At 47.6% G+C, this 12,938-nt stretch overlaps 1 protein-coding gene across 3 annotated transcripts in view; it reads right to left on the bottom strand.

Moving 5' to 3' along the window:
- The window catches only part of PNPT1 (polyribonucleotide nucleotidyltransferase 1), a 98,888-nt gene that overhangs the window by 56,872 nt on the left and 29,078 nt on the right, over positions 1-12,938 (bottom strand). For all 3 annotated transcript variants that reach the window (XM_077282767.1, XM_077282768.1, XM_077282769.1), the window contains exons 9-12: positions 12,317-12,503; positions 1,987-2,038; positions 1,614-1,671; positions 45-141 (exon numbers count right to left, since the gene is read on the bottom strand). In XM_077282767.1, the coding sequence (XP_077138882.1) occupies positions 45-141; positions 1,614-1,671; positions 1,987-2,038; positions 12,317-12,503 (394 nt within the window). The remainder of the gene's footprint in view (positions 1-44; positions 142-1,613; positions 1,672-1,986; positions 2,039-12,316; positions 12,504-12,938) is intronic.

Here is a 12,938-nt window from a genome sequence, read left to right as displayed (position 1 = left end):
TGATAATTTTGTCTTTAAAGTACAGATGATAGAAGAGACAATACCTTCTGTATTCATTTAGTATGATGTTCCTAAAAATGCCTTTAGATACGATACTGAAAGACTCCATTATATCAAACGGATCTGCATTTGGGAACTTTTCTAGGAGAGAAAAGTTGACAGGGTTGCATATTGTAAAGCAAAAAGTGCACAAATAATATTGTATAATATTCTATTATAAATGTAAATAAATAAAAATATCATAAATAGAATTTGTAGCATCAAAATTAAACAAGGACCCAGATTCATCATTTGCCAGTCGTTAAATTCTCCTGAGCCTTCTCCACATGGATGTACATGCTTATTATTTTAGGCCAAGAGGTTAAATAAAGAATAAGGCACAAAAACTAAAGTCACTATAGAAAGATTATTACTCTACAAAAAAGTCACAAAAGCAATTAGGAGTTGGCCTCAGTTTTTGAGATATCCAATGGTTTATCAGAGACATGATCAGGAAGTGGAGGACATCGGGAACTGGATAAAACATGGCGCCTGTGCCTCAGCAGAGAGACCAAGATGGCGCCTGTGCCTCAGCAGAGAGACCAAGATGGTGCCTGTGCCTCAGCAGAGAGACCAAGATGGCGCCTGGGCCTCAGCAGAGAGACCAAGATGACACCTGGGCCTTAGCAGAGACCAAGATGGCGCCTGGGCCTTAGCAGAGACCAAGATGACGCCTGGGCCTCAGCAGAGAGACAAAGATGGTGCCTGTGCCTCAGCAGAGAGACCAAGATGGCGCCTGGGCCTCAGCAGAGAGACCAAGATGGCGCCTGGGCCTCAGCAGAGAGACCAAGATGGCGCCTGGGCCTCAGCAGAGAGACCAAGATGAAGTCAGGGTCTCAGCAGAGAGACCAAGATGAAGTCACAGCCTCCCCATTTTTTTGCCTAAACCCGATATATCATTACAATAAGTACATATCATGTCATTCATGTTTCTAAACTAAATATTGCTGCCCCAATACAAAAAGGTCAGTGCAGCATAAATCAAATATGAAAACTGGTTCCAATGTGCGTCTTTCAAACAAACGGTCAGGTCAAAGTGAAATCTTCTGGATGAAATATGTGACATGTAAGTACAAAGAAACAATTTATTACAATTCCAATTTTTAAAAAGGTTGGTTTTCACCAATCAGCAAACAGGGGAATTTTAAATCCCAGTTACAAAATGGAGCAGTAAGTTAGATGACCGACCAATACACTATTAATCGTCTATGGAAAAAGCTGATGGAGAATGAATGGAGCAGTGGTGGAGCATGCACATTCCTTTCTATTGAGAATAAAAGTTCCCTGATCTGCCGATCGGCGAAGGTCTCAGTGGTCGGACCCCACTGATTAATAACTTATCACCTATCCTTTGTATAGGCGATTATGGTTTTTACCGGACAACCCCTTAAAACTTACATGACCTGATCATGCCTTCCAGTCACACCACACCAGTCTCATTATCTGTGCCAATAAAGTTCAATGATGATATATAGCTACGAGCATGAGCATTCATTGGAGTATCATGGAAAACTGTACTGACACCATTGTGAGTAATCTTTTTTAATAACTTTATGGGAATAATTTTATAATACCTTTCAGCACTTCCTCGGTGTCAAGTCTAACCTTGTTCACAGATTCATCTCTAGAAATCTTTTTTTTGAGGGAGAAAAAAAGCACATACAATAAAATCAAATTAAATTACATCATTTACAATAGACGTGCCCATGGATAAACCAGCGACTTATGCTACAAGCAAGAAAAGGAAGCAGGTAAAGGGTGAAAAGCTGTGTGGAGCAAAGTAGCAAGAGGTAAAAATGGCGCTGATCGCTTCTTTTATTTATTTTTTTATACGTAATTTTTTATCTTTGTCCTAATTTTTGTATTTTTTTATAACTGAAAATCCTTTTTGATGAATTGTATTTGGAAAATCTGTCATAAGAAAAACGCAAAGGTTTTATCACTTACTTTGTCATGAGTGACATCGGAAAAAATTGCATACAGCCGTTCAGAGACAATCCTGAAGGTGACAAAAGGGGGTAAAGGAGAATTCAATTAGTTACAAGGCTGTTTTTGTGGAAACAATGCCAGAAAAACATCCTAAATTCTGAAAACTAAAGTGTCTAAAAACTGTAATTTCCTTTTTAACCCCTTATCACTGAAGCATGCTATGACCTTATATACAGTGTAGTTACTGTGCAGACAAGTAGCTTTCCCCTGATTGCTAACTTTTTTCTGATTGAAAAAACGTTTTTAAACAAACGAGATCAAGAAAAAAGGAGATTTTTGTGTACTCACCGTAAAATCTCTTTCTCTTAGCCTCTAATTGGGGGACACAGGACCATGGGTGTTATGCTGCTGTCCACTAGGAGGTGACACTATGCATAATCTGAAAAAGATTAACTGTGGCTCCTCCTCTGCAGTATACACCCCTGGACGGCGTCAGCCCTCTCCAGTTTTGTTCAAAAGCAGTAGGAGGAACGGAACGGAACATGAATAACATAATTATGCCTATAAGAAGGCAACTATGTACGAGCTCAAGAAAACAATATGAGAACTCGACAGTAACAACGGCCCGAAAAGGGCAACAGGGTGGGAGCTGTGTCCCCCAATTAGAGGCTAAGAGAAAGATTTTACGGTGAGTACACAAAAATCTCCTTTACTCTGTCGCCTCATTGGGGGACACAGGACCATGGGACGTCCCAAAGCAGTCCCTGGGTGGGAAGCAATGGACGAATATTGTGCAGACAGGCCCCTATACTTGGGGCACTGCCGCCTGCAGAACACATCTACCCAGGCTCGCTTCCGCTGAGGACTGGGTATGAACCCTGTAGTGTTTAGTAAACGAGTGTGGGCTAGTCCAAGTGGCCGCCTTACACACTTGTTGTGCCGAAGCCTGGAGCCGAATGGCCCAGGAGGCCCCTACCGCCCGTGTAGAGTGTGCCGTAATACCGGCTGGAAGGGGAGAATTCTTAAGGCAGTAGGCCTCTTGTATGGTGGATGTGATCTTCCTGGCAAGGGTAGCTTTGGAAGCTGGGAGACCCTTGCGGCCGCCTTCCGGAAGAAGGAAAAGGGATCAGACCTCCGGAAGGACGCAGTCCTAGACACATATATACGCAATGCCCTGACAAGGCCAAGCGCATGCAGAGCCTTCTCCACTCTATGAACCGGGACCGGACAAGGGGAATGCAGAGAAACTTCCTCATTGAGGTGGAAGTTGGACACAAACTTCGGAAGGAAGGATGGGACCGTATGGAGAACTACCTTGTCCTGGTGAAAAGCCAGGAAAGGCCGTCTGCAGGAGAGTGCTGTCAGTTCAGACACCCTGCGTAGCGAGGTGATTGCCACCAGGAAAAAAGCACCTTCTGGGAGAGAAGGCAGAGCGGGACCTCCTTAAGGGGTTCGAAGGGTGGTTCCTGCAATGCTGTCAGGACCAGGTTGAGGTCCCACGTTTCTAGTGGTCGTCTGTAGGGGGGAACCAATCGGGAAACCCCCTGAAGAAAAGTCCTTACTCGCAGCTTGGTAGCAATGCGCCTTTGAAAAAAGGCACTGAGAGGGCTGACACCTGGCTCTTAGGCGAGCCCAGGGACAGCCTGGCCTCCAGACCCGATTGGAGAAAAAACAAGGTAGTTCGGGGAGGGAAAAAGGGAATGGGGTCTGGCCGCGAGATTCGCACCAGGTAAAGAGAACTTTCCAGGTACGGTCATAGATCTTGGCAGAGGCTGGCTTCCGTGCCCTGATCATGGTCCTAATGACGTCCGTCGAGAGCCCTGCCTCGGTTAGAACCCAGGTTTCAAGGGCCATGCCGTCAAATTGAGAGCCCCTGAGTTCTGGTGGTAGAACGGGCCTAGTGATAGAAGATCCGGGCGGTCGGGGAGGCGCCAGGGGGCGTCTGCTGAAAGTTGTACGACGTCGGCGTACCATGTACGTCTGGGCCAGACCGATGCGATTAAGATGGTTGGAACTCCATCTTGCTTGATCTTCCTCACCACTCTGGATAACAGGGGGAGAGGTGGAAAAATGTACAGAGGCTGGAACTGGGTCCAGTCCTGAACCAGAGCGTCTGCTCCGAGCAACCGCGGATCGTGTGTTCTGGCCATGAAGTTGGAGACCTTGGCATTGAAGTGGGATGCCATTAGGTCCACATCTGGGGTCCCCCAGCGATAGCAGATCTGACGAAAAATTTCGGGATGGAGAGACCACTCTCCCGAATCTATTCCTTGTCGTCTGAGGAAGTCTGCTTCCCAGTTGTCCACACCCGGAATGTGGACCGCCGAGAGAACCGAGCCTGTGTCCTCCACCCAGTGGAGGATGTGTGACACTCCTCGCATCGCCTGTGTGCTGCAGGTCCCCCCTTGGTGATTCACATATGCCACAGTGGTGGCATTGTCCGATTGTATTCTGATGTGAGAGGCTGCCAGTAAGTGATGGAAGGCCCTCAATGCCAGGAGGATGGCACGAATTTCCAGAATGTTGATGGGCATGGTCGCTTCCACTGGGGACCACTTGCCCTGTGGTGTGGGTGCACTGCACCCCAACCCGTCAGGCTCGCATCGGTGGTCAGAACCTTCCACTGACCTGTGAGAAAGGATTTCCCCTTTGCTAGCGAGGTTGGCTTGAGCCACCAGTGCTTGAGCCACCTCTTGGTTGACGACGTTAGCCGGAACTCCCTGACGAGAGAGATAGGGATTCCTGTCCCAGGACATGAGAATGGCTAGTTGGAGAGGCCTGAGTGAAACTGGGCCAAATTGGGACCGCTTCTATTGCTGCCCCCATCCTGCCGAGGACTCATGGCAAACCGGAGAGATCGAGGGGGTTTGCGGAGGAGGATGCAAACTCCTAGGCGGAGAGCCAGTGCCTTGTGCCTGGGAAAGAGCACTAGGCCCCTGGAGGTGTTGTATAGCATTTCCAGGAAGGTCAGAGACACTCAGGGTTGGTGATGACCTTTGTAGGTTGACTAACCAGCCCATGCGACTCAGTGTCGATTGTGATTGAGACGCTGAGCTCGCAGTCCTTGAAAGTAGGAGCCTTGATGAGTAGATCGTCCAGGTATGGAACGACTACTATGCCTCTGGAGTGCAGGACGTCCATGGTGGCTGCCATGACCTTGGTAAATGCTCTGGGAGCCGTGGCGAATCCGAACGGAAGAGCCACGAACTGGTAGTGGTCCTGGTCGATTGCGATCCTGAGAAAACTCTGACGAGCAGGTGCAATCGGTATATGCAGGTATGCGTCTTGTATTTCTATGAAGGCGAAATATTCTCCCTTCTCCATGGACGCAATGATGGACCGAAGGGGACTCCAGCGGAAGTGACGAACCCGTACATATTTGTTGGGTTGTTTTAGGTCCAGTATGGGTCGTACGCTGCCTCCTTTCTTGGGGACTACGAATAGATTGGAGTAGAACCCTCGGAAGCGCCCGGCCGTGGGAACCGGTACTATGACTCCTGCTTGAAGAAGCGAGGGAACCGCTTGGTGGAAGGCACGAGCCTTGGCTGGCGGTTTTGGGGGAACAGAGAGGAAGACTCGGTTCGGTGGGTTGGAGGTTGAACACTATCTTGTCTCCGGAAGACACTAGTTCCTTGACCCACCTGTCTTCTGTAGTAGGCATCCAGACTTGCTGAATAATCAAACACATAACAAAAAAAGCATAGCAAAAAATAATTCTTGTAAATACAGTGAACTGAAAAAAAGCCCTATGCCAAGGATACAATGCAAGAAAAGAGGACTAATAGATCAGGATTAGTCGCTATGACATATAGAACAAGAGAGCTATGGGTCAAAAAGACCCAGAAAAACGACCCAAAGAAATCCAAATTGTAATATAAATATAAAAGTATAAACTTTATTATTGCACAATTATTGTAGAAACATCACAACTGGGAAACAGGTAAGGCAAAGTACCGCAGGGTGTGCACAGACACCACTAAAGAAGCATACACAGGACATTCACATAATCAGACCAAAAGCCCGAGTGCCAATAATATAGTGAATGTATGCACATTACCTCAAATGGGACAGCCGGGTAGAATGGATCCAGGGTCCGTGCGCCCTCCCCGACGCACGTTTCGGTGATTAAACCTTCCTCAGGGGGAATATTCCTCATTCACTATATTATTGGCACTCGGGCTTTTGGTCTGATTATGTGACTGTTTGGGTTAGTACTTTTTAGCACAACAGTATGGGCTTTTTAGCCCACTATTTATATTTATGGGTGTATGTTTTGATCCCGGCTCCGTGCGTCCTGTGTATGCTTCTTTAGTGGTGTCTGTGCACACCCTGCGGTACTTTGCCTTACCTGTTTCCCAGTTGTGATGTTTCTACAATAATAATTGTGCAATAATAAAGTTTATACTTTTATATTTATATTACAATTTGGATTTCTTTGGGTCGTTTTTCTGGGTCTTTTTGACCCATAGCTCTCTTATCCAGACTTGCTGGAAGAGCAAAGTCGGCCACCTACGGGTGGGATGTCTTCCAGGGTCCGTGAGTCATGAGGAGGAAAAAATCTGAGGTTTACCTCCTTTGGGCTTTGACTGGCCTGCTTTTAACTGCCAGGTCTTGTCCGACCTTTGCGTCGACCACGAGTTGTCCCTGTGTGGGGAACGGTTACAATTTTTGTGCTGGACGCGAGACGGACCAGCCCGAGGAATTCCGAAAGGATCGGAATCGGTTTTGTTACACTTCTTGTAAGTGCGTATAGGTTTCAGTTGAGGGAGAGAGGTACTCTTCCCCCCCGGTGGCGTTGGATATCATTGTGTCCAACTTTTCACCGAAAAGTCACCCACTGGGATACGGGAGGTGCGTGAGGGACTTCTTTGAGGCTGCGTCCGCTTTCCATTCCGCAGCCAGAGGATACGCCGAATCGTGATGGCGTTTGAGGCTATCCCCGCTACGCCCCTTGCTGAATCCAGAGCTGCATGAAGCATGTAATCTGCTACAACTGCTATTTGAACCGCTTGGTCCGACAGCTCAGGAGCAGATGCTTGGAGGCCAGCTTGTAAATTTTTGGCCCAAGCCAGTATGGCCTTGGCAGCCCAAACTGAAGCGAACGCGGGAGCCAGGGAGGAACCTGCCGACTTGAAAATTGAACGAGCCATGCGTTCTAACTGCCAGTCTGCTGCGTCCCTGAGAGTTGAGCTATCTGGCAGTGAAAGGAGAGTCTGTGCTGCTAGTCTAGAGACTGGGGGGTCCACTTCAGGTGGATCTGTCCATTCCTTGGTGTCCTTCTATGGGAAAGGGTACCTTGCCTCCAGATATTTGCGATTAGCAAATTTTTTCTCAGGCTGTGAGAGATGCTCTATATGGATCGCTTTAAACTCTGGAGAAAAACCTTAGGCGGCTTCAGAGGTCCTTCAAAGGAAATCCTCTGGTGGCAGATTAGAAATGTCCAGCACCCGATGGATGGAAGAGATTATGTCCTCGACTAGTGTTGTATTGCTAGGGGGGATTGGGATCAGGGACCCCTCCATTTCCGTCTGAGTAGGAGTCGCAGATGCCTTCCGAATCCTGTGTATCACTGAGGCGTCCCCTGCTGGGTGAGCTGGGGAGGAGGCCTTCTCTGGTCGGGGACTGCGGAGATCAGCATTGTCTGCCCCTGGAAGGGGACGGTCTAGATGACTTGGAACTACAGTGTCTCTCCCTAGAAGGGGATGACCGTGTGCTATGGAATGACGCAGATGGACTTGACCTATGGGTCCGCTTGCGTCCTGACCTAGACGTGGATGTGCCAGGTCATTCTGTTCCTGAGTCAAGCTCTCCCTTTGCTGGGTAGCGGTCATAGCCGAGGCATGACTCTGCAGAGCCTGAAGCAATGTGGAGGTTAGGTTATCTATAGACTGCGTCATAGATTGCGATATCTGAGTAGCCCATTCCGGCGTGGCATTAGACACCGAGGCATTGGCAGGGGCTTCTTGGGGCTCTGACGCAGTAGCCTGGATGCAGTCCTGGCAGCGCGTTACGTGCTGCCACTGGGGAGAGAGGTCCAGCAGGCTGTGCAGAATGCATAATAGCAGTCCTGCCTGGTTCTCTTGGACCTTGAGCCCGGCATAGTACACAGAGTGCAGAAGGGCTGGCTGCAGCGGACCTTACAGGGGTAGAGAAACCTATAGGGGAGCCTTATAGGTAATATGGATTCACAGCCGAGTAAAACAACCCAGCTGTGATCTTACCCCACCAGTATGCCCCTAGGTCCAGCGCCGAGGATCCACAGTCTTGTGCCCCCCGGAGACTGGCAGGCCTGGTCCTGGTGACTGGGAGATGCAGGGTTAATCCTTGCTGCAGTAGAAATGGCCGCCGAGGAGAAGAGGCAGGGGGAGAAGGGGGCGGAGAGCTGAGAAAAAGGCGGCAAAGCTGTGTAAAAACACGCCCTTTCTGTCTCGATCCACCCCCTTTATGGGGTCGGTTCTGAACCGGACCCCCCCGGATTTAAAGGCAGGATAGAAGTGGGGCTGTAAGCGGAAGGGGGGGCCCTGTGAGGGGTCCCCCTGAGGCAGTATAGAGCTGGTGCTGCCGCAGAGACAGGGGCGCAGGGAGCCCTGTGTCTGTCTGTGCCATGCCTGCCTGCACTCCCCCCGGCCCCAACAGGAGCCCGCAGCTGGGCTGGGGTCCCTGGATGCAGGCGCAGTGTGCTGGCCCATTGCTGGGAGCTGTAGAGTGCTGCCTGTACAGGCCCTACCTGAGGTGTCTCAACCTAATGCCCCCAGAGGGGGATTAGGGAGGGTGCTGTTGTCACCTTCAGGGGCCTTTATCCTCGCCTCGACCCCAACCCAGAAACCAAAAGGAATTGGGGAAGGAGCAACATGGGGAATAGCCATCTCTACTTCAACTGGGCACCCCATAATAGGGGGCCGAGGAAGGAGCCATGCCGGGAGTCTCACAGGAGACCCACTTTTCTTCATCTGTAATCCGTCGGAAAAAAACGGAGTAAAAAAATCTTAGGTGTGCCTCCTATGCGACACTAAGTAAAAACTGGAGAAGGCCGACGCCGTCCAGGGGTGTATACTGCAGAGGAGGAGCCACAGCTAATCTATTTCAGATTATGCATAGTGTCGCCTCCTAGTGGACAGCAGCATAACACCCATGGTCCTGTGTCCCCCAATGAGGCGACAGAGTAAATTAATAAATAAAAAATTCCAGTAAAAACTAATAAGGAAAATAAGGGATAGTGGCTCTAAGGGTATGTGCACACGTCCGGATTTCTTGCAGAAATTTCCTGAAGAAAACCGGAAATTTTCTGCAAGAAATCCGCATTTTTTTTTTTTTTTTGCGGTTTTTTTTCCGTTTTTTTCGCGTTTTTTTTAGCATTCTGCAAGCGTAATTAGCTTGCAGAATGCTAAAGTTTTCCAAGCGATCTGTAGCATCGCTTGGAAAACTGACTGACAGGTTGGTCACACTTGTCAAACATACTGTTTGACAAGCGTGACCAACTTTTTACTATAGATGCAGCTTATGCAGCATCTATAGTAAAAGATAGAATGTTTAAAAATAATAAAAAAAATGGTTATACTCACCCAGACATCTCCTCAGCGGCGTCCGTTCCTCTTCCTATAGCTGCTGTGCGCGCAGGACCTTCCATGACGTCGCGGTCATGTGAGCGGTCACGTGAGCGGTCACATGACCGCTCACGACCAATCACAAGACAGTGACGTCATCACAGGTCCTTCACCGCACAGCAGCTATAGGAACCGAAGCGGCAGCATGCAGCGGTGAGGCGGGAAGACATCGAGGGTGAGTATAGGACTATTTTTTATTTTAATTCTTTTATTTTTGACCAATTATATGGTGCCCAGTCCGTGGAGGAGAGTCTCCTCTCCTCCACCATGGGTACCAACCGCACATAATCTGCTTACTTCCCGCATGGTGTGCACAGCCCCGTGCGGGAAGTAAGCAGATCAATGCACTCCTAGGTGTGCGGAATCCCCGCAATTCCGCATTTTTAATGAACATGTTGCTTTTTTTTCGCGATGCGATTTTTTCGCGGAAAAAATCGCAACATTTGCACAAAAAATGCGGAATACACTGTAAATAATGGGAGGCATATGTTAGCGTTTTTTTTCGCGTTTTTATCACGTTTTTATAGCGAAAAAAACGCGAAAAAACCGCGAAAAATCCTGAACGTGTGCACATGGCCTAAGGCCGGGGTTAAAATTATCCAACTGCATTCAGATAGCAAATTAAACAAAAAAAAAAAAAAAATCATTTTTTTTTTAAATTAAGTCTCACTAAAAAACAAATACCGTAGATAAAAATTGCCAAAATTACACAGACACAGAACAAGATAGTGAGTGAGCCAAATGGTACATAAACAGGTGTATTGCACATATATGAAAAGGATAACAATGTGACTGAAGAGGAATCTGAAAAAAATCCATATCTTTATGTTACAATCCTTGTGTAATATGTACTCAGTTTATGGTGCAGATTGGAGTTTCAGACTGTATCAAAGATAGAGGTGAAAACAGACATCTCAATCCGTTATGTGACGCCAATTACTTCGGCATCGGGAGGGGAATACGTCATCAGATACCTGCCAGTACTTGACATATTGGTGGGTATTGTGTATCACATGTACACGACACCTGTCAATCATCTGCACAATTAACTACCAGCGAACTATAGCAGCACCGCTCACCAGATGATGTGATGTGCACCGGACAACCCATTTAAAGGGAACCTGCTTTTTTGGCAGATAACCTATGCCCATGACCTTTTTTAGATCATACGAATGGGATTTCTGCCACCCCTTTACATCCTCAGATGTGCCCCTGCAGACCTCAAATAGTGTTTATGCTTGTCCTGTGCTGTAAGTAAATTGCACGGTCCGGTCTGATGGGCGGTGCTGTTCACAATCTGGGGACACCCCGGTCCCGTCAAACACCGCCTCCTCTAACTACATGTAAGTGGATGACATCTCTCCGTCATACACATAATGTTCGAAGGCCTGCGCAGTGGAAACGGAGAGCTATGCAGGCACACCTCACTGTGCCTTCTTGAACAGCCAGTCTCTCTGTCATCCATGTAGTGCCCGAAGCCTCACACCTGCGCAGTGGAATCCCTGGCTGTTCTATAGGGTGAGGCACGCCTTCGTAGCTCTCAGATCCCACTGCGCAGGCGCAAGACTTTGGCCACTATGTGTATGATGGAGAGAGGTTATCCACTTACATGTAGTTAGAAGAGGCAGAGTTTGAAGGGACCGGAGCGGAGCTGATCACAATCTGGAGACACCCATCAGACCGGACAGCGCAAGTTACATATAGCGCCGGAGAAATATAAAACACTTTTTCTGAGTTATGTAGGGGCACGTCTGAGGATATAAAGGGTTGCAGTAATCCCATTCTTATGATATTAAAGGTGATGGGCAGGGTTTATAAATGAAAAATAACTGGTGACAGATTCACATTAATCACTGACTGCTAAAAAGCAATTTATTTAAATAGATAACACTATAAAGGAAATGTCCTAAAAGCAGAACATCATCTTTAGCAAGTTATGATCTCACTATATCTCGGTCTATTAGTTATAGCAAAAACTAGAAGCACAAAAATAGGATTTTTTTATTTTTTTTTTACTTAGACATCCGGGTGACAGACAGGTGATTTGGTAAAGACACCGTGACGTATGAAAGTTTAAAAGGAATCTGTCACCCCCAAAATTTGCCTATAAGCTAAGGTCACCAGCATCAGGGGCTTATCTACAGCATTCTGTAATGCTGTAACCTGAAAGATAAGAAAAACAAATTATATTATACTCACCCAGGGGTGGTCCCGTCCAGGGCCTCCCATCTTCATACAATGACGTCCTCTTCTTTGCTTCCTGCCGCGGCTCCTGCGCAGGCGTACTTTATATGTCCTGTTGAGGGCAGAGCAAAGTACTGCAGTGCGCAGGTGCCAGGAAAGGTCAGAGAGGCCCAGCGCCTGCGCACTGCAGTACTTTGCTCTGCCCTCAACAGGAGACGCGGCAGAAAGCAACGAGGATGACTACATCACATGAAGATGGGAGGCGCTGGACCCGGACCGCGACGCCCATCGGACCAGACCGCCCCTGGGTGAGTATAACCTAACTTGTTTTTCTTATCTTTCGGGTTACAGCATTACAGAATGCTGTAGATAAGCCCCTGATGCTGGTGGGCTTAGCGTATAGGCTGATTTTGGGGTGACAGATTCCCTCAATGCTCATTTCCATGCAGGCAGGCCATGTGCTGCTGATGACACGATGCTGAAGAAAGTGACCCTCTCTGGTTAATCAAAGGCAAGAATTATTTGCACAAGAGTCGATAAATACATAAAGGTTTACTCACGACTTTGCGGCCTCCACGATCTCATCAGGAGCTGTGAACAGTTTCTGGACAGTACGTTTTGGCTTTCCATGCTCTTTTGCTAGTTGCTGTATGCAGCTGATGATCTGACTCGTGTGCTTCACCCCCAGTTTAACCGCATGACAAAAATCCTGCTGCAATACATTCTCTGCAGCGGCCTCAAGCATGACTGCCAAGAAAATGAGGAAAAGGACATTTCAAAATTAAGATCAATAAGAAAATACAGCTGTTCTCATACAAGGAAGATGAAACACCATTATAAAAGATGGTCATATATTTCTTCCAGAAATCAACTACACAGAGCAATGCTTCTTTCTCCACTTATTAGACATTTCTCCCACTCCTCAAGATACTGGTAAAAATTCATACATCGGAGGAAGAGCGAAGATGGATGGGAAACCGTTACTGTCGCTGCCCATAGAAGTCTATGGAATGGGGGTTACTAACCAGAAAGAAAGACAATGTGTTGCCTCTTGTAAATGTTCTATTATTGAAACCCTAAAGCTGCATTCACAGCAACACTTCTCATTACTGCTGCCACTGCCAAGGATGCGAGGCAAATATATGGGAGCAGAATCTCATCATGTCTCCGTGTGGTGTGTTT

This window comes from Ranitomeya variabilis, chromosome 2 (genome assembly GCF_051348905.1).
Source record: "Ranitomeya variabilis isolate aRanVar5 chromosome 2, aRanVar5.hap1, whole genome shotgun sequence".
Taxonomy (NCBI): Eukaryota; Metazoa; Chordata; class Amphibia; order Anura; family Dendrobatidae; genus Ranitomeya; species Ranitomeya variabilis.
Note: the sequence above shows the minus strand (reverse complement) of the source record. Positions and strands in the feature narration are given on the sequence as shown.